The sequence below is a fragment of the Phodopus roborovskii genome, unplaced genomic scaffold, assembly GCF_943737965.1.
Source record: "Phodopus roborovskii unplaced genomic scaffold, PHOROB, whole genome shotgun sequence".
NCBI classification, from domain to species: domain Eukaryota; kingdom Metazoa; phylum Chordata; class Mammalia; order Rodentia; family Cricetidae; genus Phodopus; species Phodopus roborovskii.
The window spans coordinates 11,846,702-11,874,204 of record NW_026126558.1 but is presented as its reverse complement, the minus strand read 5'-3'; the positions used below and the strand labels follow the sequence as shown (position 1 = coordinate 11,874,204).

Sequence of the window (27,503 nt, the reverse complement as noted above, 5' to 3'; positions counted from 1 at the left end):
AGTCACACTTGATGTTTTGCAGTGGCTTGGACTTTGCAGTTCCTTGGTGTGCTGCCTTGGCTAGTTTCATGTCCTTTCCCCTGCCTGTACACTGCCTTCCTAGGCAGTTTAGGCTTCCTACCTCTCATGCAAGATGATCGTCACTTCACATCAGCCTTCTTTCTGACAGCCTGTCAAAGCTTCTGGTCATACACCTATTGTATTTTTATGCTGTCTGTGACTTAGAACTATTCCACACTTACATGCACAAGGGGGCCTGACACACTGCATCACGGCATGGGGACTACCTGGGTGATGACCGTATAGGTTGTTCACAAGAGTGGTGTTGGCCCATTCGAAGAACTCTTTGAAGCCCAGAACAGCTGAGAAGCCTTGAGTGAAGCTATGCTCCAGATGTCTATGGAAGTGGTAAGCATTGGGGTCCCTGTGCCCATAGGCCACAAGCAGCAGCATCCACAGGAAGCCCAGGTAAGCTGGAAAGGATGCAAGCAAGCCTGGTCAGACAGGTCCTTGACCCTCACCAAGTTCAAGGAGGAAAAGGAGACTACATATTGGAAGGCTGGAAGGGCCCCTTTGTGTAAAAAGATTTAGATCAGAAAGTCACACATAACAATGCAACAGGGATGCAGATTCCTACTGAACCAGAACTTCCAGGCTTGGGCTTGGGCTCTGCACCAGGAGGCACCACCACCCAGTCTCATGGTGGGCCTGGACAGATACCAATGATGATAATGCATAGGATAATTTGGAGGAGGGTGTTCCCATTCTTCCCAAGGTTTCCAGCCAAATAGAACCATTGACCCTACATCGTGGCTTCTTTCCCTCCTTGGTGCACTTTCCTCCCCACCTGTCTTCCAGGGATCACCTTGGCAGTGAAATATATCCACCCAGATCTGCTTTGGGGGGAATCAGGCAGACAAACACTGGGTTTGAAAGCCCCTAGCCTGAGCAATGAGGGTGGGGTCCTCTCTAAAGATACTTGCTACTGGGCTAAGAACAGGAAGGATTAAAGAACAGGAAGGATTAGCCAGAAGAAAAGGTGGGAAGGATGGGCACATTCCAGGGTTGCTGAAATGATGCAACAGACCAAAAGGCCCAGATACAGCAGAGGCTCAGGATCCCAGGAGCCACAGAACTCAGGGCCCCGGGAGCCAGGAAAGGGGACTCAGGGGTAGATCACAGTAGGGAACTCAGACTCCATCCCAAGAGCTTAAGGGATTTCAGGCAAAAGGGAGGAGAGAAACTGTGGCCTAGAGGCAGCAAAGGGCTCATCAAAGGGCACTCGGTGTATCTGCTCCAGGATGTGCTGGGAACCCAGGTGAGAGAAGCTGCCCACCCAGGATTTCTCTGATGAGAGCAAATGCTTTCTGTTCCTGGAGTCGCGTGGATTTCATCTTCTCGATGGCAACAGCAAGAGGAGGCTGGTAAGCATCCTTGCTGCTGCGTCTCTGTGTTTGGAACATGGCATAGGAGCCTGTGGGCACAGAACAATCCCCCACATGTCAGGGAAACCAGGAATTGCCATTCTGATAGGTGAACTATGACCCATCTGTCTTTGGTGTTCATGCCCTCCTGCCTACCCTCCCTGCCCCAGCATTAGTCATCTACCCCCTGCCGGTCTCCACATTCCCACTTATGACCTGATACCTATAGTCACCAGGAGGAACACCAATGACCTCTGTAAAATGACAAGGCAGATAGGGTACTCTCCTGTTTTAAATCTCCAGAAACCCCAGCATTCATTGCTCCAGACCCTCCAAGTCTCTGCATGCCCTGCTCCCCAACTCTCTCCATCCTCTCTGTGAACCATCTCCTTCAACACCACTCCCTGAGCTCCTGCCACACCTTTAGTGATTGCTACAGCGTGAGCAGCAGTTCTGTCCTACCTCAAGGCCTCTGCAGGCATCTAGGGCTCAAATCTTTCCTCCCTATACCCCCAGGGGAAGGCTAGGGAAGCCTGCAGTGTCTAATTCCTCTCAGTCCTGTCCTTATCAGGCTTCCTTAGATGTCTGCTTATGTATTAACGTGCTTCAATGTCACCTCCCCACACGCTCTATGCTTGCAGGGGTTGTGACCCAGTCCCATTCCCTTCAACCAGTGCCACATTGCCCAAGGATGTGCTTGGGGTCAGGCACAGACTTAAATGAATAAAGGGGCCTTTCTGGGTGAAGAAACGTTTTAAATCTCAATCACAATGATGATGGTTCTATAGCCCTCTAAATTGACTAGATTCACTGAATTACATCTTCTGAAGCCATCACTACCTGAAACACAGCCAGTTCTTCATGAGCTAATTGAACATTTTGGTTGCCTTTGAAATCTCAGGTCCCCACATCTTGCTAAAGAATGCCGTTTGGAGCTGAGAATGTATCTCCTTTGTTAGCCTAGCTTGTGACCAAGGCCCAGGATACCTCATACACATTCTCTGCAGGCCTACTCAGCCTTGCTGGACCACTGAGTAGTCAGGCTCCTGTCTCCACACACCAGGGACCCATTACCTGGGCCAGACAGATGTCTTGGCAATGAGGGCAAAGTCTCTTCATCATCCTCTCTCTTCAAGACCAGTGCAAAAAATGCAGCAAAGCCCAGGACCTGTAAACCACCCTGTGTGTTACATCTTAGGAATAGGAACAAGTTTCTGAAGGGAACAGTCTTTTACATTGCTATCCTCTCTCAGAGTCAGGTGTGTCTGAGGACTGAGCTATGCACACATGTATATGCACTATGGAGAAATGTTTGTGATCTTGGTGGAAGTGCTGGGGTGGGACCCAGGACCTTGTGCATGCCGGGCAAGCTCTCTACTTCTGAGCTACATCCCCAACTTTATGATTTCTCACCCATAGACTTTCCCACAATCCTCAGGGTGATGGTGATTAAGAAGTGCCAGTTCCTCAGTACAACACTGTACAAGTCCTTGGGGCTATTATACTATCTCCATTGTCCCTACTCTGGGGCCAACACAGAGGTAGCAACTCATGTGTTTGTTAAATGACTAAAAAAATAATAGTTATGCTTCAAAAGAGCTGATCACAAGAGGGTGAGGTAGATAGATGGGCAGCCACTTTGCGGGGGTAGGGGATGGGTTCTGACCTTCAGGGGCTGGGTGATGAACACACTCTCCACAAAGGACACAGCCATGGAGATAAGCCACTTGAGAGAGCTGGCCCTTCCATAGTGCAGGCCATACAGCGTAGTGAAGAAGGCCGCCATGCCACTGGTGGTTGCCACCAGGAGCCAGCCCACTAGGACACACCACCAGGGCAGGCCACGAGGGGACTTGCCGGCCCGAGGAGTGCTGCAAAGGAAGATAGAATGACACAGTCAGCGTGACACCCAAAGACCCACATTCAAATCCCATTCTGTCCTCATCCTCCAAATGGCCTTGGGCTAGCTGCTTAACCTCTGACCATCTGTTTCTGGCTGTCATTTGTTCTGTACTGGCTAGGGGACAGTCCCTGAAAGAGCTGTTCTCTAGGCTGCCATTTGTCCAGCACTGGCTAGGTGGCTGTTCCTAACAGCAAGCCTAGAAGGCTGATTCTATATCATTAAAAAAATCTCTTATCATAAAAAGTTACATCATACAAAAATCATCAAGCCAGCAACTGCCCAGGCACTCATCAGCTGTTTCAACAAATGTTCCGGTCTTCTCTTGTGCATTCCATCTGTTCTACACCCTCCTTCTTTTCCTTTTGGAGGGGAGATATTAAATAAACATTCTGAGTATAATCCAAAATAACCCCAGATTACCTCAGAATGCATCTCAAGAAGGGTCATTTTCTAACTAAGTTATCATACCACTGTTCCATCTAACACTTTTTTGCTGTTGACCACCAAAAACTTTGTGTGTGAGAGCTATGGAAAGACAAATCCTGGGCCTCCAGCATCCTGGGTGAGCCTATTAACTCTGAGCTATAACACACACACACACACACACACACACACACACACACACACACACACGAGAGAGAGAGAGAGAGAGAGAGAGAGAGAGAGAGAGAGAGAGAGAGAGAGAGAGAGGTGTCTCATTAAATTGCCCAGGAATGGGCTAGAAAGATGGCTCAGTGGTTAAAAACACTTTTGCTCTAGCAGCCGACTGCAGTTCAGATCTCAGCACCTATACCAGGTACCTCACAAACACTTACAACTCCAGCTCTAAAGGATCCAACACTCTCCTCTAGCCTCTGGGCAATCAAAAACACAAACACATATAAATCTTAAAATAAATCTTAAAAAATAAGAAAAAAGGAAGGCAGAGTCATGCTTGGTAGATCCTGGCATACGGGAGCCTGAGGCAGGTGGAGTTATCTCTGTAAGTTTTGAGGCCAGCCTGGTCTACATAGTGAGTTCTAGAATACCCAGGGCCATAGAGAGAGACCCTGTCTCAAAACAACAGCAACAACAAGAAAATGGGAATTTAAGTGCTAGAGAGATGGCTTGGATGTTCTTCCAGGGGATCTGGATTCCATACAGTACCTAAATGATGGCTCACGCCTGTCTATAAAACTCTCAAAGTGCTCTTCTGGCCTCTGCAGGCACATAAGTTGTGGGTACAGACATTAAGTGCAGGCAAAACAAAACAAACAAACCAACAAAACCCCTAAAAACCCACTGGCTAGTTTTATATCAACTTGACGCAAGCTAGAGTCATCAGAGGAGCAAGCCTCAATTGAAAAAATGCCTCCATAAGATTGGACTGTAGCCAGGCGGTGATGGCACATGCCTTTAGTTCCAGCACTCGGGAGGCAGAGGCAGGTGGATCTCTGTGAGTTCAAGACCAGCCTGGTCTATAAGAGCGAGTTTCAGGACAGGCTTCAAAGCCACAGAGAAACCTTGTCTCACAAAAAAAAAAAAAAAAAAAAAAAAAAAGATAAAAGAAAAAGATCGGACTGTAGGACATTTTCTTAATTAGTGATTGATGGGGGATGACCACCCAGACAATTGTGGTGGTGTTATCCCTGGGCTGGTTGGTGGTCCTGGATACTGTAAGAAAGCAGGCTGAACAAGCCAGTAAGTAGCACCTCTCTATGGCCTCTACATCAGCTCCTGCCTTCAAGTTCCTTCCCTGTTTGAGTTCCTGTCCTGACTTCCTCCAGTGATCAACAGCAAAGTTGAAGTGTAAGCCTAATTAACCTTTTCTACCCAGTTTGTTTTTGGGCATAGTGTTTTATCACAGCAATAGTAACCTTGACTAAGACTTAGGTGTTGGCGTTGAATTCACCATGTAGCTCAAGCTGGCTTTGAATCTTCCTGCTTCAGCCTCTCTGGCATTTGGGATTAAAGGGTTGTATCAGGTCATCAAAAAACCCTGTCTTCAAGTTTATTGATTACTGTTTATTTTTTGAGACAGAGTTTCTTGGCCTCAAACTCATGAAGATCCACCTGCCTCTGTGTTCAAGTGCTGGGATTAAAGGTATGCACCACCACTTCCTTGATGGGAGATGTCATTCTGTAAATATGTTTCTCATACTGGTTAATGAATAAAGCACTGTTGGCCAATAGAAAAGCAAGATAGGCAGAACTAGGAGACAAGGAGGAAAGAGGAAATAATAAGGAGGAGTCAAGATGGAGAGTCTGGAGAGAGCAGAACCACCAGCCGCCTCTCCCCGGTAAGATAAGACCATGTGGAAATACATAGAAATGGGTTAATAATTAAGACAGAGCTAGCCAATAAGAAACTAGTACCTGGCCAACAGCCTTATATCAAATACAGAGTCTCGGTGTGTTATTTGGGGCTGGCGCAGCGGCGGGACAAGACTAGTGGCAGGCAGAAAAACCTTACTCCTTACTCTTCCTAGCTTTACTGATTTAAAAAAAAAAAAAAAAAAGCCAACTTGCAGAGAGATTCCCTGGCATGCAACGATAAGTTTCAATCCCCAGCAACAATCAAACAAAACTCAAATAAAGAAAATATCATTTAAGTTTGAATTAGGAGCTATGCATTCCAATCAGACAGTGAAACTCTGAGAGACTGGGGCACTGTTCCAGCATTACAGACTGGGGGATAAGCAACACAAATGTCATGAACTGCAAAGTTCTGTACAAAGGCTGAGCGTCTTCCAGAAAGTAGCCCTTTCCCCTGCTGGCTTTCAGGGGTCTCAAGGGAGTCCTGAGTCCCTTCTTCTTGCATAGTCTGGGCGGACAACTTTCCAAGCCTGGTCAAGGTGCCCTAGCCTGTAGCCCCAGGAGGGAGAGGACAGGTGTCCATTCAGTACTTAGGGAAGTAGATTACCTGGCATATGCTCTTGCTGGGGTGCCAGGCTGTCCCCAGAGGTGGCCCTTCAGGACATGCAGCTGCTTGAGGGCCTGGGCATGGCTATAGTGATGCAGGAAGCCGTGGGGCCCCACCAGCCGCAACTCCCTCTCCACGTGATCCAGTTGAAGGTAGAGACACTGCCTGCAGATGCTGTCCTTCCAAAGCCCACTTGCTGCCAGCTTGGGCCTGGGGGGCCATGTGTTCTCTGGGAGACAAAGGGGAAAGTGACCAGACAGTGGTGAGTGACAGCCAGCTACAAGAAAAACAGCAGTAACAGCAGTTTTGAGCTTATCAGCTGCATGCCAGGTGTAGGAAATCGAGGCACAGAGGCTGGGCTCAAACAGTCAGCTAGGGTATTTTAGCTTTTTATGGGGGACAGTTTGAAAAAGTCCTTACTTATAAAGAGAGCACATTTCCCCATGTGTTCTGCTGCAGCAGTGAGTGTAAGTGATCATTAAATTACATTTATTTACCTATTCTCTCTCTGAACAACTTACAGGAGTAGGTTCTCTCCTTGTGGTAGTTTGAATGTAATGACCCCCATAATCTCATAGGAAGTGGCACTGATAGGAGGTGTGGTTTAGTTGAAATAGTAGGTGTGGCCTTGTTAGAGGAAGTGTGTCACTGTGAGGGTGGACTTGGAGGTCTCTTTTGCTCAAGCTTCCTTCAGTGTGACTGTCACTTCCCATTGCCTGCAAAATGTAGGACTCTCAGCTATTTCTCAAGCATCATACCTGCCTGCCTGCTACCTTGCCACCCCATAATGACAATGGACTAACCCTCCTCTGAACTGTAAGTGAGCCCCCTCAATAAAACGCTTTCCTTATAAGGGTTGCCATGGTCATGGTCTCTTTACAGCAATAAAAACCCTAAGACACTCCTCCACCATGAGGGTCCTGGGGATTGAACTCAGGTTGTCAGTCTTGATAGCAAGCCTCTTTACCCACTGGCTCCCCATCTGAAGTCTGTTTCCTTTATGTGGTTAGACATAATTTAAGTCCAGTTTTACCTAGTGCCAAAGGTGGGGTAAGTCCAAATCTTCTGTTCTCACATTTTAAAAACATTTATTTTTATTAGTTTTTACTCCTATGTGTGTTTGCCACATGTGTGTGAGAGCTACAGAGGCCAGGCGACTGTAGTAGCTTCCTTGGAACTAGAGTTACAGGCAGCTGTGACATGGCTCCTGGGAACAGGAATTGGGTCCAAGAGCAGCAGACACTCTTAGCCACTGAGCAATCTCACTAGCCTTGTTCTCACTTTTTCTTTTGAGAAATGTAATGAAACCAGACAAACGGACCAGGTCAGGTGGTGCTTGCATGCTTGTAATAACAATTCCAGGTCAGCCTGATCTACATACTGAGACCTGTCTCACAAAACCAAAACCATCTCAAACATCTAGAAGAGCTCAGAGTGGGAGCAGTGTGCCCTGTGTCCAGGCATCCGGGTGGCCTCTCCGCATGGGTTTACTGTTTGAAATGTCCAGGCTGGCCTGGAACTCAGCATCCTCCTGTATTAGCCTCCTGAGTTCTGAGGTTACAGGCTTGTAGCACTATATCAGGCTACTCAGCAGCTCAGACCATTTCATTACATTTCTGCCCAGGATAAAGGCATCAAAGGGCTGCACTGATGCTGGGTCATGGTGGCTCAAGCCTTTAATCCCAGTACTTGGGAGGCAGAGGCAGATGGGTCCCCAAGTTCAAGGCCAGCTTGTGCTGCAGAGTGGGTTCCAGGCTAGAGATTTTAAGATACTTAACAATATTCGTATCAAATATCCAACCAATAGTCATTTCCCCTGTTTAGGAGCCAATCTCCTCCTCTTCCATCTCTTCTTTTACTATTTTGGTTTTTCGTAACAGGGTTTCTCTGTGTAGCCCTGGCTGTCCTGGAACTCACTTTGTAGACCAGGCTGTCCTCGAACTCACAGAGATCTGCCTGCCTCTGCCTCCCAAGTGCTGGGATTACAGGTGTGGGTCACCACACCTATTTCCTTCTCTTTCAAAGGTGTTTAAGCATTTATTGTTTATCTTGCTTTTTGATCACGGTGTTTCGTCATATCAATAGAAATTCTAAGTGTGACACTATCGATCTACATGGTGTGTGCATGTACGTTTGGGCACTCACGTGCCAGGTGGAAACCAGAGGACAACTTGTTGGGAACCAACTCTCCTTTCACTGGGTCCAGGGATTGAACTCAGGTCGTCAGGAGTGGAGGCAAATATCTTTACTCCACCCCAACCCAACCCCCATTACTGTTCTCAATAGCTGATTGGTTGAAATTTCAGATTCTCAGTATTTCTGTCAGTGCTGGGGATAGGACACAGGGGTTCTCCCATCAAACTCTGCCTCTATTCCCAGCTCCTCTAAAATTGTTTTTTCATTGCTGTTATTTTGTCTTTGAGATAGTGCTTCATGTATCCTAGGCTGGCCTCAAGCTATCAGTGTTGCCAAGAATGACCTTGACCTCCTTTCTGACCCTCCTGTCTTCACTCCTGAGTGCTAAATACTGGGATTTCAGGCATTACTGCCATACCAGCCTAAAAAAATGTTTGGCTATCTCTTTTTGTTGTTTATTTTAAATCACAGAAGTAACATATTTATAATAGGGAACAAAACAAGGCTCAGAGAGATGGCTCAAGGGACACAGATGTTTGCTCCCTGTGATCCACATGGTAGAGAAACCAATCATACAAGCTTTTCTCAAACCTCATAACATGATTACTGCAGACAATAATAAATGAAATAATTTTCTAAAGGAGTGAAGCTGTGTGTGCCAGTACACGCCTGCATCCCCCAGCACTTGGGAGGTGGATGTAAGGTCCTGATTTCCTGGGAGGGCCACCTTGTTCCAGAGGACCACTCCCTTTGGCACGGGACCTGGAAGGACTTACCTTTCAGTTGTCTAGACCCATGTGTGGAGGGGAAATGGTCCTTTCTCTCTTTGGCTTCTTCCAAGAACCCATGTCCTGTTGTGCTCTCTGGACAGACAAGGTCTTCCATTAAGGCCAGGAGGTAGTTAATGTCCATCGTGTTCATAGAGTTCCAGCCTGAGGCTGGGGGTGGCACCTTCAGAGCTTTAAACAGTGAGCTGAGGAGGCTCTGTACACCCTGCAAGAAAGCCCAGTGAGGTGAGGGAACATGAGCCGCAGGCCAGGGCATGCAGCGTAGAAGCCAAGAGCATGTGCACTGAGCTGCGCGTTCCATGTTTGTACTCTATGGCCCTCTGAGGCACGATCTGCAGCCACTAACATTTCTCTTCTAGGGCCTGAGTGGACTCGTTCCAGGTTGCATTACTCAAATGACTGCACACAGCAAGTGTTCTATAAAAGATTATCAAGTACATGAGTGCAGGGAAAACGTGTCTCTTTTATGAGCTTCTAGCCAGTGGTGGGGGTGGAGGTGGGGGTCCTGCAATACCGCACTATCCTTAGAACTACACGGATGCCATCTTGAGCTCTTACTGGGCCTGCTTACAAAAGAATGTAATAGCTGGCTTGTTGACTACCTTCTCTAGTTGAAGGAGGGGCAAGGAGGGTCACAGTGCTCTCCATTCCCAACCAACCTCATGCAATTTTGGCATTCTGGCATAACTGTATATGGTCCTGGGGAGGTAAGGTGAACAGGGGGTGGAGGATATTGGCGAGGAAGAATGGGAGGGGCCTTCACCTACACAACCATAAAGAAGCTATTGTTACTGCTGTGTGTTGCTCTTCCAAGGTGGCTGCTTTAAGCTCGCTCATGCTCTTGTCTGTAACCCCTCACCGTTGTAAATGAGCCTAATGAACTCATTGCTTTCAGCAGCTGAACTTCGATGGCCTCATACCTTGGCTTGTTTTAGCCTAAGAGGAGGGTGGATATTGTTCATGTCTCCCCCAGGGAAGGAATTTTAGCAGCAGAGTTTCCAGTAGGCTGGTATATTTTGCACACAATAGATGTTCAAAAAAGTGTGCATGGTGAACATGTATCAAGACGAATGTGGCATGCGTGTCAGTCCACATAGTTTATATGTAATATGCATGTCAGTCTGCATGTTTTCAGCTGGTGAATCCTAGAAACTGAGCCTGCCTGGCAATCCAGGCTGCCAAGCCCCATGCACCACCCTGTACTCCTGCACTGCCAGCTTAGAGAGTCCCTCCATTCACACACAAGCTGAGGCTGAGGACATGCCTTGGTCACCGTTTCAGGTGTCCGAAGTCCCTCCTCCATGGGCTGCAGCGAGGGAGTCAGGTTAGGGGGTCCCTGCTCCTGTCTCCCATCCTTCTCCAGTGGGAACCGAGGTCGGGCGTTCCTAAAGATCTGGACAATCAGGAGGTTGATAGGAAACATAAGGATAGAGCTCTCCAGCCCAATCATCACCTCCTGCCAAGTGAACTCAATTTTGCCTGGGGGAAAAAAGAGGGAAGGAGAGGTCAAATGGAAAACAGATGCCCAAAGTCCAGTCCCCTCCACCCTCTCAGCAGAAGGCAGCTACACAGTGAGGGACCAACCAAGTACAACTCCTGGGAGGTCACCTGTAAGTCTTTAGATGTCTATCTAGCTCCTAAGAGGTCCTTACCTTACCCAGGGTTGTGGGTCAAGCCAGATAGTCCACGCTGACAAGGCAGCTTACCAAGAGCCTGGGCTACGTGGCTACTTTTTTAAGGGGGCCAGAAGCTAAGGTCAGCTGTGCAGTACGTGTCCAACCATATCTATTTGGTCCCAGTGAAGACTAAATCAAGGGGCTGAGGAGGACAGCTCAGTCTGTAAAGTGCTTAACATGCAAGCATGGGGACCTGTATCACACAATCCCAAGCCACGTGTGGCGGCACCTGCTTGTAATCCCAGTGGTGAGAAGAGGAACAGGCAGAACCCTGAGACATTGTAGCCAGCCAGTGTAGCCCAACTGGCAAGCTAAGGGCCCTGACTGCAACAGTGAGGAGACTGGCTCCTGAGGAACAACACCCAAGGCTCAACTCTGATTTCCACATGCATGTGCTTACATCTGCATGCACATGCGCACACAAGACACAAAGGCTGAGTCAAGGCAGGCGTGGGGCTCGCTCGCACCTGTCACGGGTAGAGAGTGAGTTTGCTGCCACCTTAGTTCACAGTATAACACCTTGTCTCAGAATATCAAACTGATTGGAAAAAAAACTAAAAAACTCCTCTCGGTTACAGAGGTCTTGCCAGGCCAGTGAGACTGGTGCCCACCAGCCCCAGCCCTTGCAAGTAACGCTGAGATTTACCCAAGTCCATCTTCTGTTCAGCTGGGTTCTTAGGGACACCCCAGAACATGATGCTGGTCAGCATGGTGCAGAGAAGCATCGAGAAGCAACAAGACACCCTCTGCACACGTGTGAAGCTGCTCCGACTAGCATTACAGAAGACGGAATACCAGATGTGTCCATCCTGGAAGCCCGTAGAGGTTTTAGTGAGAAACAGGTGGCTGTGGGCAGGCCAGAAGAGAGAGATGGGCACTTAGGGAGACAGGTATACAGAGGGACTAGTCTCTTAAGAGCAAACTGCGATTCACCTGTATATTTAGCATGTTTGGGGGCCAGTAAGATAAGTCAGTGGGCAAAAGCCTTTACTACATCAGAATTATGAGCCACATGTTTAAAATGTTGGATTAGATTGTTGCTGCTGAGGGGCCCAGCAGGTCAGAGAACCTGGAGATGTAGAGTAGCAGAACTACCGGATGGACAGACAGAAGGATGCACAGATACACATGGGAACTTTATCTGAGGATCAAAGCTTAATTCATTTTATTTTTCTCTCTGCTGCTTGTTCTCACTCTGTTCTTTTTCTGTTCCGTTCTACCCTGATGTTTTCTTTCTTCTTCATCTCAGGTATTCTCCCTCTAAATCTTTCCTGGTGTTATTCGATTATATCTTCCCTGATGGTTCCCTCCTATTTCTTTCTTTTCTGACGTTTTTCCTTCTACATCTTTCCTTCTCTTAGCTATTTTTTTTTTCAAGACTGGGTTTCTCTGTAGTTTTGGAGCCTGTCCTGGAGATAGCTCTATAGACCAGGCTGGCCTTGAACTCACAGAGATCTGCCTGCCTCCCAAGTGCTGGGACTAAAGGCATGTGCCCCCATCTCCTGGCCCTTTTATACTTCTTAATACAAAGATTTCTACACCAGAAAAGATTACCTCACAATCACAAATCACATATTTTTCAAAAACAGTGAAATCTTTACATAAGAAGAAATCACATTAAGACCACAAGTTACATGTTTTCCTTAGAAACCACTACTATTAATTTTCTCATAACATTTTCACCAAAAGCAATGATCCTTTTATAACTGATTAACAAAGTTTTAAGCAAGCTAAGTAGATTTCAGCCAGTTCCTTTTGTACTGGCAGACAGCTGTTTGCAGTTTCAATGTAGCAGATTTTGGTTTTCTATTCTAGAGAAACTTTAGTCAGTTCACCATCTATTTTCCTTTACACACAATAGGGTCATTTAATTTCCTTTCACAACTTTGTTTTTTCAAGGTGCATACCGGGGCCTGTGATTAATTCTCTAAGTTACATGACCAGGGGACTCAGGCCTAACCTTGGGTGCAGGGACATAACTGCTTTCTTTGATCATCAGCCTGTTTTTCCACAGGCAGAGTCCAAGGGTCTAGAATGAATAAAACTTCCTTGTTATTGTTTTCCATTCTCTGCAAATCCCATATCTAACAAAGGAGAGGATGACTTTCAGCCTGTATTTGCCTTTTTTGTGTCTCTCACTGGAGCAATGGCAGAGTAACTATGTCATGTCCCTAATCACTGTACTAACTGCCCTAACCACTGGTATCCCAGGCTAAAACATAGATCTAACTAATCATCACTGCTCTTATAAAAACCATCTCTATTGTGATCTGCAAGTACATTGTCCAGTGAGGAAACAATCACACTGTACTAGATACAGTGGGATCCCTTCACATGGTAATCACACATGCCAAATACAGCAGGTGTTTTTATACAGCAGCAGCAAATGGAAGGAAGCAGAGCAGAAGCAAGGAGCCTTCTGGAGACTGTCCCCTTCCCCCACCCGGGGCCTTTGCCCCTGTAGGGTTTAGCTTTGCTGCTTGGTGAATTGAACTCCTTAAGCTCCATTGAACTGCCTGCAGCTCCTCTGAAGTGACCACAGACAGCTTGTAAGACCTGGCACTCCTAAGACAGCATGGGAGGTGCAGACAAGCTCTCAGGCAAGCAGAGGAGACCCTGCCTTAGAAACGAGGTCAGACTGGAGAGATGGCTCAGTTCCCAGCACCCACATGGCAGCAGCTAACAGTCATTTGTAACTCAAGTTCCAAGGGATTAGACACCTTTTCCTACCTCCACAGACACTGTATGCACAGGTACACATACAGGCAATACACACACACATAAAACCTCAAAAAGGAAGGAAAGAGCCAGTTCCCAGAAAGTTGTCCTCTGACCTGTATACAAATGCCATGCCACAGACAGACACATACATGTACCACACAATTAACACAGTGTGATTTACTTTTGAGACAGAATCTTCCACTTTCTGAGTGCTAGAATTGCAGACATGTGTCACCACACTCAGTTTATACAGTGCTGGGGATGGAACCTAGGGCTTTTGTGTATGCTAGGTGAGCATTCTTCCAACTGAGTGTGAAAAGAGCCTTATGCTCCTAGCCTGCTGAAAGGTCCAGACATAGGAATACAGACATGAAGGGTGCAGGAATATAGAAATATAAAATTGTAAGCCCAGATACATTTTGGGGAAAAAAAAAAAAAAAAAAAAAAAAAGAAAAGCTGGCAGCCACTGTTAACTTTTATCAACTGCTTTCTGCCTTAAGAGCAGACATCCTGGCAGCCACTGTGTACAGAGGCAGGTGCGGCAGACAAAGGTTGGCTTCTAACTGTTGCCTCTGGGACCCTCTGTGCTGCATTCCCTTAAGTTTTAACTGTCCTACGTGACCCTACTCTCTGCCTTCCATTCTTTCAGCGACAGTGCTGTATCAGTCACAGGCTTTGCAAACACCCTAAATTAACACCCTGACATCCTAGAACCAGAAGCTGTAAAACCTAACTGTAATGTGACTTTAAGCCTGACCTCAAGGTTGTGAAAACGCTCTTTGACCACCACCACCACAACCCCCCCCCCCCCCCGTGCTTGATTTTACTATAAGAAGAGGACCCAACCAGCCCCCACTGCCACAGGCTGTGGTCTCAGCTATAGCTGATACACTCTTCTGTGCCCCGAAGTGATTTTCTTTCCTGGAATAAAGCTTGCTTCTGGTTTAATAGACTTTGGTGATGTGTCCCCCATCATTGCACGATCCCAGACCCAACACCTGCCTTCCTCCGCAGCACTGTGACCTCAGGCAAGTGACATCATTCTTCATATCTCAGTTTCTTTGACTTTAAGATAATGATAGAGTTTTTCTTGTTGGATGTTTTGAAGGATTTAAAGTTATAGTCATTACTGATTTGGCGCAGGGTCTCACGGAGCTCAGGCTGACCTCACACTCACCATAACTGACCTGTATCACTGTGTCAGCAAAATCATCATCTTTGTAAAGCATTGAGACAGCAGTAATGTATAGGTGAGTGGTTCACGGTGCTTTTGTTGTAATTTGAAATTGATAAAATAGCTATAACATTATTAGCTTGGGGTCCACTATCCATGCCCCTATCTGTGTCAGCCACTTGGGTACTCAGTCTCTAATTCAGAATTTATCCCTTTTGAAGGTCCCACGGGGAGGGAAAGTCTGCCCTGGGAGCAGAACTACTTCCTATTGATAAGAGTGAGTGGATTCGACATCCATTCTGTGTGCTGTTGAAAAGCCATTCTGAACACTGGGTATGATAGACTATGCCTGTAATCCTAAAACTTTGGGAGATAGAGGCAGGAGGATCAAGTATTCAACATTATCCTTGGCTTATTGCCTGGATTACATGAGACCCTTTCTCAAACAAAAATAAGGAAAATTGTTCAACCTAAATATATTCTCCCCAAAGGGAGACCATGATATATTTATACTAAAGACAAAAGACAATGTATATCCAATAATTCCATAGGTGTAAAATAAGTGCCCTAGGGGATAGCTTTGGTAAAGTATTTGCTGTATGAGGACCTGGGTTTGAACCCCATCTGTTGTGTGTTATTTTGATTTCATTCTGAAAATAAAGTTTGCTTTGAGGCAGAAGGTGGAGCTAGCCACTGGCTGACCAAAATTAACTAACCATAGAGGTTTGGAGAAGTGTGGACAGATAGGAGACAGGAGGTAGTTAGGCGGGATTGAAAGAGGATCTCGGCCCTTTTGGAGGAAGGAACAGAAGAGCTAGGAAGTCACTGATGGCTGCTTCCCTGCTTCTCTGGTCTTGCAGGTTCTTACCCTGATGTCTGCCTCTTGACTTTTTATTGGTAAGTAATAATTAGATAAACGTTTTAACCATCTTATGTAATAAGTCAAGTGTGATGATGCATGCTGTAACCTAGAGCTGTGGATCCAGAGATGGACTGAAAGGCTTCTGGGACTCGCTGGCTGGCCAGCCTAGTCAAAATGGCAAGTTGTAGGCCAGTGAGAGACTCATCTCCAAAAACCAAGTGGATGGTTACTGAGGAATGACCGCTGTCTCCCATGTGTACACAAACACCCCCACCCCCCTCCCCATACACAAATAAAATAACAATGTATGGTGCTGTGTGTATGTGCATATTAGTGTCTGTCCATGTATGTTTGCAGAGCAATGTGAAAACAAACACATCAGGGAATGAAGAAATAAATAAACTGTAAGGAAGTGTGGGCCAAAGACCCATCTGCAGTAAAACACAGAAAAAGGGCAGCAAAGGGCCAGTGACGGAATCAACATTTATCCTAGTTTGGGCTTCTGCGGCTGTCATAGAATTCCATGGGGACAGGAAAGGCTTTCTTTCACATGACAGCTTGCAGCCCATAGTCCAGGGAAGTCAGGGCAGGAACTCGAGGCAAGAGCTCAGAGGGAGAAACTGAAGCTGGCCTTGGAGGAGGGCTGCCCACCTGTTTATCTGAAGAAGGGCAATATCACAGGTGCAGACATGCTGGCTAGCTCAACCTTCTCCCTTACAGCGCCCAGGACCACCTCCCAGGGGTGGTACTGCCCACAGTGCGCTGGACCCTCCCATATCAATCATTAGTCCAGAAAATATGCCATAACCAGGCGTTGGTGGCACAGACCTTTAATCCCTGCACTCAGGATGCAGAGGCAGTTGGATCTCTGTGAGTTTGAGACCAGCCTGGTCTACACAGTGAATTCCAGGACAGGTTCCAAAGCAATATAGAGAAACCCTGTCTTTAAAAACAGAAACAAACAACAACACAAAAAACACAAATCAAAAAAGAAAGGAAGAAAAGAAGGAAGAAAGGAAGAAAGAAAGAGAAAGAAAATATGCCCCAGGCCAATCTGATGGAGGCATTTTTTTCTCAGCCAAGGTCCCCTCTTCCTAAATGACTCTAGCTGTGTCACACTGACATAAAACTAGCCATCGTACCATTCAAACCACTGTGGTCAATAACAGAGAAAATATCCTGCAAATCCATCAGGTAATACAGGTGACTGTTTCCATGTCCTCACCACCTGGAGCATATTTCTAGCTCATAGTATAAATATCCTGTTAGTACCCACATTCTAACAGGACATTTGGGCCATCATTGTCACATACGCTAAGATGCCCAGGCCACTGGTTGGAATGTGTTTTGTTAGTATGTCTGGGCTATGAAGCCATTTTCCTAAGATTAAAAAGACAGGGAGGCACATTTGCTGAAAAAAAGGCAGAAGGAAAGTACCTAAACTGCTTTCTGTCCTGTTCTGTAGCCACAGGAAACACCTTGTCGAGGACACAGTCTCCAACATCGATGGACAGCCATGAGTTGCAGAGGAAATACCATTTCCGGTCCTCCACAGGGTCATAGACCAGCACCCGACTCACATACCTGGAGAAGGGAGGTGCAGCTCTGAGGTTCAGGGGTATGGGGGTGGGGTGGGGGAAGTGGAACTCCCTGGGACAGGGATAAGGCCTTCAGAAAACAAGCCCCCCAAGTACTTGCAAAAGGCACATGCATGCTCTTCTTCACTTGGTGTCTGGGTGGCATCTGGCCTCCTGTGGGGAGGTCAGTCAGCAGAGAGCCAGCTCAGCTTTGAAGGCAGCTGCTTGTCCGCAGAGAAACAGCAGGGTGCAGGAAAATATATTTGAAAACTCTGAACCCCTAAGAAACCCCTTCCTCAGGACACCCAGCCATCAGCAAAAGAAGCCAAAGAGACTGTGCTCCAGGGAGCTGCTCCCGAAACCTCAGATGGGGAGAGGCCACCTTGTCTGAATCGAGAGGTGCAGGCCAGCAGCAGCTTTTCTGTAAGTGTGTAGCCATTAGGAACAGCCATGATGGCAAAGCTGCTCTTCCCAGGTGCTCACTATATAGGTAGCACTGTGCTCTACACATGTCCTTCATTTCCATAAGCACAGCTCCACTGAGGATGCCAAGGCCACCCATGTCCTGGCCATGGCCCTCCTGGGTGACTGACAGCCAGTAATTCAGGACCTGGATATTTTGATCCAACTTGGGACAGCTTCAGGGATCCACAAGAGTTGTCTGGACTGTCACGGGCTTGTAGCAATTTGACACCTCCTCTGCCCATCCCGGGCCTGGCCTCCCTCCCCAGGAACCCTCACTAGGACTCCTCCCATAGACACCAGACATGCTCATTTGCCTCTCAGAATCTGCTTCATGGAAATTTGGTGAGTTAGACAACATTAAGTATGGTGGCCTATGCCTTGGACCCCAGCTCGTATAAGCTGAGACAAGAGACTGCCAGAAGTTCAAGGCTAGCCTAGGCTGCAGGATGAGACCCTCTGTCAAGACAGCTAAAACCTAAACAATGTAAGTCGTCTCCGTCACCCCACTTTGTGTTTCGAGACAGGGTCTTGTGTAGCCCAGGCTTGTCTTGAATTGCCTGTGGAGCCAAGGATGGCCTTGAACTCCTATCACTCTGCTTCTCAAATGCTGGGATTATTGGTGTATAATACCCAGCGTCTTTTTAAAAATACAAACAGTAGCCTTTTTATGTAGCCCTAGCTATCCTAGAATCCACTATGTAGACCAGGCTGACCTTGAACTCACTGAGGTCCAGCTGCCTCTGCCTCCCAAGCACTGAGATTAAAGGCATATACTACCACATCTGGCATGCCCAGCATTTTTGTGATAAAGTCTCACACTCTAGCCCAGGCTGGCATGAAGCTCACTATGTACCCCAGGCTACCACAGAATTTATAGCACTCATTATGCCTCACCTTCCCAAACATTAGGATTGGATATGTGTACACTATGCTTGATAATGCTGTTTTTCTGAAGGGACTGCCTGCTGGTAGCTGGTCACACTGACATTACTTGTCTGAGTCCCTAGTTTTGGTCTCAGGAAGAATGGACAGGACCTTGCTCTGAACTTATAGCCATGTGTGACCTTGGGCAAGTCTTGAATTGGAGCTGGGGAAAGGCCAGGGGTGGGCCCAGCGATGGACACCAGGGCTGGACTGCAGCCCTCCTCCCTTCTGGTCTGGTTTGTATGGACCATGAGCCAGGGGCTTCTCTGAGCCTGGTTGCCTCACTTGTGCCATGGAGAGCCATTCTGTGTGTTTGTAGCAGCCCAGGAAAGGCAGGAAATGGGTGCCCCACCCCAGCCTGGTCATTTGCCCTCTCCCAACTCACCATGATGGCCTGTCTCCAGAGTTGTCATGCCACAGCCTGAGGCTCTGCAGTTCTCCCAGCGGGAACAGAGTGGAAAGCAGGAAGACATCCACCCCTCCTCGCTCAAAAACTGCAGCATCAGGATCTGACAGGTGGTGGGGCTCACTCTCTCTATCTGAGCCATACAGGGTGAGAGTCACCTAGAACCCAGAGACAGAGGCTGGGACTATAGCTCAGTCAGTGCAGTGTCTGCCCAGCGCTTGGAAACTCTGTGCTTGATCCCAGCACTGCACAAAACTAGACATGCATACACATGCATGCACACTCACACACATGTGCAACACACACACACACACACACACACACACTCACAATGCATGAGGTAATTTTTCTTTCACTAAAGACTATTCTTGCCTCTAAAATACAAAATGAAACAGGGAGGGTACACAGCAACACAAATCCATGGAACTAAAGACACTCTACAATGACAGAGCCAGCATTGTACTGGGAGAGACACATCCACCAACCAACAGGTAAGTACCTTTGAAGATGTGGCTGCCCCTCGTCGGTGTCCTGTGTAGACTGTCACCAGGTAGTGATACTGGGCAAAGGGCTCATTGTCCTCCAGCAATATGACTTTTATCTAGACAGAAGGACAGTGTTAAGGGTACCTACACTACTTAGGGAGCTCACCTACCACCCAGCAGCTATGAGTTGGGCATCAATGTCCAATTAATATGCAAAAACAAAATTATATTCATTATTATCTGATCCAGTGAGAGCTACCCTTTATGGGAAACAGGGCTCCAGGAAAAATAGTAGCAAAAGCAAGGAAGCACAAACTGCTTTCATTATTAACTGTACTGATGGCATTAAGTTGGAAGTGAGCTTGGCATTAAATTGGGAATGTTCAGGGTTTGGTGTGCTGAGTCAACTGTTTATACAGCCAGACTTGTTTCCCAGGGAGCTCAGAAGGAATGAAATGCTCAGATGCTTTAGTTTAAGCAGCAAGTGGCTGGGGTTAGTTGGGGACTGGGTTGCACCACTCAGCGCCCTTTCCTGTGAACGGCTCACATCGGCTGCTGAGGCTCTGCTGTCAAGGATGTGTTCACCTCTGTCAAAGGCACACTCTTGTGACCACTGACAGGCAATAAGCCATCTATGAGGTGTCTGGATGTGAGTAAGACCTGGGCACCTCAGCCTGGCTCCATCCAGATCTCCAAGGACTGGCAGGGCTCTCACAAGCAGCATAACCATCCTGCCAGCTCCTCGGGGGCTCACCCTAAAGGTTCTCCTTAGAAAACACCCCAGGAGTTAAGGCCTGGACTAACAAATGGCCGCTCCACAGACTCCTGGTCCCTGTCCTCTACAGCCTCTGTTCCTCCCAATCCCAGGAACCCAGCACCTCACCTTGCCCTGATCCTGTATATCCTTCCTCTTGGCCCAGATCACCACCAGCACGTAGAGCACGCAAAGGCAGCCCACTGTGATAACCACAACAGGGTTGTCCTCAAAGGTGGCGAAGAGCTCTGCAGTCTGGTAGACATCAATGGCATTGGGCATCACCAGGAATGTGCTTCCAAAGAAGGTGAGGTGGTTGCAAAGGCAGTGTGTCTGGGAGGTGGTGGTTCGTGGCCCCACCTGTAAACCCCAAAGAGAACATATTTGGAAATGCACCTGCTTCAGCCCAATGGAGAGGAATGATGAACATCCCAGTGTGGACAGTACTCTGCCAGCTTTTCGGATCCACAGATTCAGCCAACCTGTGGTTGAAATTACATAGTTTGAGGACTGGGCTGTGACTCAGTTGGTAGAGAGCTTGCCTAGCATGCATGAAGCCCTGGGTTTAATCAATGTCACACAAACTGTGTATAATGTCGAACACCTGTAATCCTGGTATCAAAAGGTGCACTTAGGAGGATCTGGAGTTCAAGGTCATCCCCTGCTGCTACACATTCAAGGCTAGTCTAGGCTACATGAGATTCCGGCTGACTGGCTATCTAGACCAGAGGCACCAAATCCCCCTGGAGCTAGAGTGACAAGTATCTGTGAGCCAGTTGATGTGAGTGCTGGGAACTGAACTTGGCTTCTCTGTAAAAGAAGTGAAGGTCAGAGTTCAGAGCCCAGAACCCACATGGATGTATAAAGGTGGGTCTGTTAACCTGCTAGTGATTCCAGCCTCAGAAGGTGGAGACAGATCTTCAGAGGAAGTTGGCAACTGAGACTAGCCATATCATCCAGCTGTGGATTTGAATGAGGCATCCCGCCTCATTGAATAAGGTGGGGAAATGGAGGATGATTCCTAATATCACCCTCTCTCTAGCCTTTATATGCATGGGCACACATGTTCATGTATACTCACCCACATTCAAAAATGCATGCACTGGCATGCATGTGCATAATCACATCCTTGAAAATGAAAATTCATTTTAAGACTCAAAGTATTTACTTTTCATTGTGCTGGGGATTGAAACCTGGACCTTCCCAGTAGGGTTTTTGTTTTTGTTTATTTGTTTATGCCATTTTGCTTTTTATTCTAGACAAGGTGTGTAGCCCTGGCTGTCCTGAAACTTGCTATGTAGACCAGGATGGTCTCATATTCATAGAGATCTGCCTGCCAGTGCTGGGGTCAAAGGTATATACCACCATACCAGGCTTGTAAATATTATTTTTAACAGTTTCTCATCTATCCTTCCCATTTGAACAATTTGCAGGCCACTTTGTCTGTTTCAGAGAAGTACTGCAGGTGAATTTGGAGTCTCCATCATCACAGCCTTAGTGGTACCTAGCAACATAAACATGACCTACAGTCTGTCCTTTGCCCACTTACGACTGACTCATTCATGGAGGGGCTTGTGCTGGGTGCTGGCCCTTGCCCAGTAACTGGCCAAGCCAAAAACATCTAGTGGCCAACTCGTCACGGTTTTCCAGACCTCCGTTTTTCAAGCTGAATGTCCTGGGCCCTAGGAATTCTCTCAGCAGCAAACTGGATGGTTGACTCATGCTGAAGAGAAAGCACCAGTCTGGGAAGCCTCCAGAAGGGAGAAAGGCAAACGTTAACCCCCTAGGCTGGGTCTCAATTCCAGTGAGGTAAGGATGGGCTTGGCTGTGCAGCCTTCAGGTTCCCAGCAAGCAATCAGGGAGGCCAGGGCAGGCACCCTACCCTCTCAGGGTGGCTGTTCTGCTCTCTGTCCCCAGGACCATTTGGTAAGTGAAGCAGCTTAACTCAGCTCCAGGGTTCAGCTCCATCTTTCATTCCAGACGGTGAAGACAGACCCAACAGAAAAGAGTGGTTTCTGGAAAGTTCTCTGCTTAAACACTTGGTGAGACAGCCTCCTGCTGCCCAGTTCTGACTCCCTCATGTTTAATGAGGCACCCACCACAGGCAAGCTAGACACCAGCTGCTTGGTCCAAATTTCAGGTAGGCTTCCTTCTGTTCCCTCTGAGCTGTTTTTACTGTTTCCTTGTGCTGGTGGGCACTTGGCACAGAGGGATGGCGAGTATAGGAGCACCTGAGGCACCAGGAAGGGATGAGGCTGCTTTCAGAGGAGAGAAAGGAGCAGGGACCCATCTCTGTTTATGCTCAGGTTTTGTCCCAGGTTTCACAAGGACCTTGAGGTCAGTGACACTCCCAAGCTCTTCTAGCATGACAGGACATTTTTGGGGGGCATGGAGGTACTGTTGATTGAATCCAGGATCTCCTGAATGATAGGCAAGTATTTAACAATTAAGGTATACCCTAGCTAAGGAGAAGTTGTTGCTTTTTCTAATCCGTGTGTGTGTGTGTGTGTGTGTGTGTGTGTGTGTGTGTGTGTGTGTGTGTTTCTGTGCCAGTGAGATGGTTCAGAAGGTTTAAGACACTTGCTGCCATGTCTGACCATCTGCATCTAATCCCTGGATCCCATGTGTTAGGAGGAAAGAGCAAATGCTCATATCCATGTGTTTTCCTCTGACCTCTGCATGAATGCCATGGCCTGTGTGCACACACATACAATAAATAAATAAACAAAACTTTAAAAACTATTATTTGTGTCAGGAAAGAGGCTTGAATGTTTCATGTGCATGTGACAGTTATGTAAAATGATTTTCTCATTCCACTTTTATGTGGGTTCAAGGGATCAAACTCAAGCCATCACTCCAATATGGTGTGCTCTTTGGCCCACTGAGCTGTTTCACTGTCCCGTGTAGTTTTTAATGTGTGTGTGTGTGTGTGTGTGTGTGTGTGTGTGTGTGTTTGAGGGAATGCACACTTGTGTGCATATGTGTTCCTGAATGTGGAGGCCAGGGTATAGTCCTCTATGTCATCCTCAGGAAATCTGTCCACCTCCTCTGACACGGGGGCTTTAATTGGCCTGGAGCTCACTATTTAGTCTAAAAAGTCAGGAAGCCTCAGGGAGCCACTTGACTGCCTCTCTGAAAGTGAGGCATTTCACATGGGTTCGGGGAATCTAACCCATGACCTGTGCTTACAAATCAAGCACTTTTCAAGTGGACCATGCCTCCAAGCCCAGAAGCATATTTCAAATGGTGTTACAAACATTTGGGACCTCTTTTGTACTCTGAAACTTAGGTTTGGTTAAGTGGATGTCATGCCATCTCCCTGCCACCATCCAGATCCTCAGCCCTAGGCTTCTGTCTTACAGACGGTGTTGTCCCCTTTACTTATGGAGCCTGCTCTGTGAGTTAGGCTTTGTGCCTAGTTCCTTGTAGCCCTGAGATCCATTCAACTTCATCCCCATTTTAGGATGGTAACTCTTAGAGAGGTGAGAAAAACCTACATTCATCCATTGAGTATGGGGACTAAACCCAAGTCTGTTTGGCACACCCCCAACCCTATACTATCATGAGGACTAGGGTGCAGGGGAATCCCATGCCAGTCATATAAGGTGGCTTTGGGGAGTGAGTGCCCTGGGAGGCCACCACCCACCCAGGTCTGTTCCTGAGATGCAAAATCTAGTACCTGGAGCTTGAGCACCTTCTTTCCCTTAGGAACATCTTTGTGCCATCCTCCTTCCTGGGCCTTGAGTGTGGCAGCCAGAAGCCAGAGTGGAAATTGGCAACAGAGCTGTTCCTGCAGCTTCTACAGCCCTAAGGGGCTCTCTCTCAGTATGTTCCTTCCAGAGCTCTAGGGTGACATGGTTCTCAGGTCTTTCACTTCAGGCCTGTGTCCTCAGCATGACTTCTTATTCACTGGTTTTTCTCATTCCTCTACCCCACCACTGGGACAAGGTGAACAATTGTCAATAAATTAAAGAAGGTGCTATGTCCATCGATGCAGAAAGGTAAGGGATACGTTTGGATTCTATGTGGGAACAGCTGATCTTGGTAGGGCACAGAATGATAGAGAAGTCCAATAGTGGTTGATATGAGGCAGCCTTAAGGGCTCCCAGGAAGAGGGAATAGAAGGCCAACATGTATATGTTTGTGTGTGTGTGTGTGTGTGTGTGTGTGTGTGTGTGTGTGTGTGTGTGTGGGGGGGTGGCTACTGTAGTATTCTAGGCAGAAATAACTAAGAAGAGCATTTAAGGAAGATACAGCCTATTTAAGTTATGATTGGGGCAATATGGTCCCATCCAGAGAGTGCTCTGATGGCCTCAAAGCCAAAGTCTGTCAACAGGACACTGTCATAGAGGCTTCAACTCCATGAGGTAGAATGAATAAAAATTAGAATTAGTAATGCCATTCTGAGACTGGAGAAATGGCTCAGCAGTTTAAGAGCACTGACTGCTCTTGCAGAGAACTTGGGTTCAAATCCTAGCACCCACATGGCAGCTTACAACTGCCTGTAATTTCCAGATTCCCTCACACAAACATACATGTAGGCAAAAGACTGGTGCACATAAAATAATAAAAATAAATACATTATTAAAAAAATAATGCCATTCTGGATCTCAACAGTTAGGGGAAGCTGTGTTGCCACGGTGATGGCCATAGGCAGACTTGGCTTTGAGGCACAGGTCCTCCACATGATGTGTGTGAGATCTGGGGGCATCCATCAAGTTTCCAGATCCATTGTTTCATTGCCTCTGAAGTGGGAACAACCGCTCTGCTCTCCTGGGGTTTTCTGAAGCACTGATGAGATAATGCCGGGAAAGGGGAACAGCTGAGGTCATTTTCTGAGAAGTGACACCCTGGCCTGCTGTGCCCCACACAGGGCGAGCAGCCTTCTGAATCAGTCCTAGTCTTATTCAGTGGTCAGATGTTCCAGCACTCCTGGAATGGCCTCAGGGGAGGGGTGGGACACCACACTGCCCAGCAGGGTGAAGTGAGGAGAATGCATGGGAGTTTACAGCAGGAACTCTGACCTAGTCAGGGCCATGGGCTCCACTGAGGGCAAAGAGGACATTCCGGGTGCAGAAATGACATATTCAGAACACATGGAGAAGCATGAGATTGTAGCAGAGGCTCCAAGGGGGACCCTGCAAGAGCAGACAGACCCTACCAAGCCTCCCCAACTTACTTCTCTTCCTTACCTGGCAGCCAGCATTGTCCCAGGTCTCCTGGTTTTCATCCCAGAACACACAATGTGACAGGAAGGTGGTGATGCCAACTGTGAGGTTCCTGCCAGAGGTAGACTCCAGGTCATCCTTGGGGACCACCCTCAAATAGTAGATTCCTTCTCCAAAGGGCAGGTCCTCCGGGCCCAGGATCCATGTGGGTAGCTCACCTGCAGAAAACAAGGCTCTGGTCTCATTGAGATTAGAGGACACCGAGGTGATATGGACGGGATGTAGACCTCAAGGTCTCTCTATTATCCCAGGAGAACCCTTGCTCACTGTGCAGGGGCATGGCAAGACATGAAGGGCTCAGAACTGTTTCTTATTGGCTGTGTGATATCAGACTGGTTATTGAACTTCTATGTTCTTTTTTATTTGTTTTGTAGTTTTGAGGCAGGGTCTTATGTAGCCCAGGCTAGCCTCAAACTTGCTATTGTAATGGAGACTGGCTCTACTGGCCCTAGGTCCTCCTGTCTCAGCCTCCCAAGTGCTGGAATTGTTCTGCACCTGGCTCAATCCCCTCTGCTCATATTTGAAATGTGAACATTTCTCTCTCTCTCTTTTTTCTTTTCTTTTTGGTTTTTCGAGACAGGGTTTCTCTGTGGCTTTGGAAGCTGTCCTGGAACTAGACCGTAGACCAGACTGACCTCGAACTCACAGAGTTCCACCTGTCTATGCTGGGACTAAAGGCGTGTGCCACCACCACCTGGCTAATGTGGAGATTTCTACAGCTAGCTCCAGAAGGTTCTTTATGGGCTCATCTGCATCTTCATGGCTTGTACTAAATGTTTACCTAGTGAGGGTAAGTAACATCAATACCATCAGCCCATGAAAGCTGCTGAAGGTGGGCAGTTTGTTCTTTTATTTTTAATTAAATAAGTTTGTATATGTGTGTGTGTGTGTGTGTGCATATACACATGTGTGAGAGCAGAGGCTGACACTGTGTCTTCCTTGATGCTTCTCTACCATATTTTATTTTTTTAATTATGTGTATGGGGTGGGGTGGGGGCAGGGTATGTGAATGTGAGTGTGGGTGCCCATAGGCATGGATCCCCTTGGAGCCGCTCAGCTCACAATGATGGGGATCTCTGCAAGTGCAGTGTGCTCTTCTCTGCTGAGCCGTCTCTCCAGCTCCATGGTTTTTGTTGTTGTTGTTGTTTGGGTGGGTGGGGGTTGTTCTGTTTTGTTTTTTGAGACAAGGTCTTTCACTAAAACCTGTAGCTTTATCAAGAATGGCAGCCAATGAACCCCGGGACCTCTCATCTCTGATCCTCTTCCCTCTCAGGACTGGGATCACTGGCATAGGCTACGACATAAGGTTTTTCTATGGTTTCTCAGGATTGAACTGTGGTCCTTATATTTTAAGTACTAAGCCATCTCCCCTGCCTTGTTCTTTGAGACATGTATGTATGTATGTATGTATCTTAGTTTGTAGCTGGTCACACCCAGGAAGCCGCTCAAGAAACAGTGTAGAAAGCCTACCTGTGGCAGCCACAGGGGGCAGGTGTGTTCGGGCATCATAGCTGGTCTCATTGGGATGGTAACCATAGCCCAGGCTGAGTGTGAGTGGGACTCCAGGTCCCCAGTGCAGCTGGATCCCCAGAGCTGCCTCTGCTGTAGTCACATTCATCCACAGAGCTTCTGGGGTGGCCAGGCTCAGCATCGTTGGCTTGCTGTGTTCTGAAATCCGGGGCAGCAGGATCTGTTTTCAGAAACAAAGAATTACAGCCAGGCAGAGGGGCAGGGCAAGCAATGCCCGTTGAAAGCCCTGTGGTGTATTGAGGCTAATGTGGACAGAAAGATCTCTGCAGCAGGTTCTGGGGGTGGGTGGAGGTAGTCTCTTACCATTCTTCTCAGTTCTACAGGCTACCTGTGGTCCTAGGTTTCTGGTCTGCTCCTCCCATCACCCCAACCTCTCTCTGTGTCTCAATAGCAGCCAATACCCCCTTCTACTTTCCTCTTCTGAGGCCCCTTGTGACTCCAATTGGCCCCTGAGCAACCCAGACTCAACTGCCCATCTCTAAGTCCTTAACTGCATCTTATCTGCCAAGTCCTTGTGCCATGGACTTGCCAAGCACATTCCCAGGTGC

The 27,503-nt window shown here is 47.5% G+C and overlaps 1 protein-coding gene across 1 annotated transcript in view; it reads right to left on the bottom strand.

Moving 5' to 3' along the window:
• The window catches only part of Pkd1l2 (polycystin 1 like 2), a 78,552-nt gene that overhangs the window by 15,089 nt on the left and 35,960 nt on the right, over positions 1–27,503 (bottom strand). The window contains exons 22-35 of the mRNA XM_051201794.1: positions 26,896–27,115; positions 25,390–25,583; positions 20,327–20,557; positions 19,458–19,559; positions 18,938–19,116; positions 17,024–17,170; positions 11,476–11,675; positions 10,418–10,632; positions 9,142–9,358; positions 6,230–6,458; positions 3,091–3,295; positions 2,499–2,592; positions 1,337–1,474; positions 288–473 (exon numbers count right to left, since the gene is read on the bottom strand). Of these exons, the coding sequence (XP_051057751.1) occupies positions 288–473; positions 1,337–1,474; positions 2,499–2,592; positions 3,091–3,295; positions 6,230–6,458; positions 9,142–9,358; positions 10,418–10,632; positions 11,476–11,675; positions 17,024–17,170; positions 18,938–19,116; positions 19,458–19,559; positions 20,327–20,557; positions 25,390–25,583; positions 26,896–27,115 (2,557 nt within the window). The remainder of the gene's footprint in view (positions 1–287; positions 474–1,336; positions 1,475–2,498; positions 2,593–3,090; positions 3,296–6,229; positions 6,459–9,141; positions 9,359–10,417; positions 10,633–11,475; positions 11,676–17,023; positions 17,171–18,937; positions 19,117–19,457; positions 19,560–20,326; positions 20,558–25,389; positions 25,584–26,895; positions 27,116–27,503) is intronic.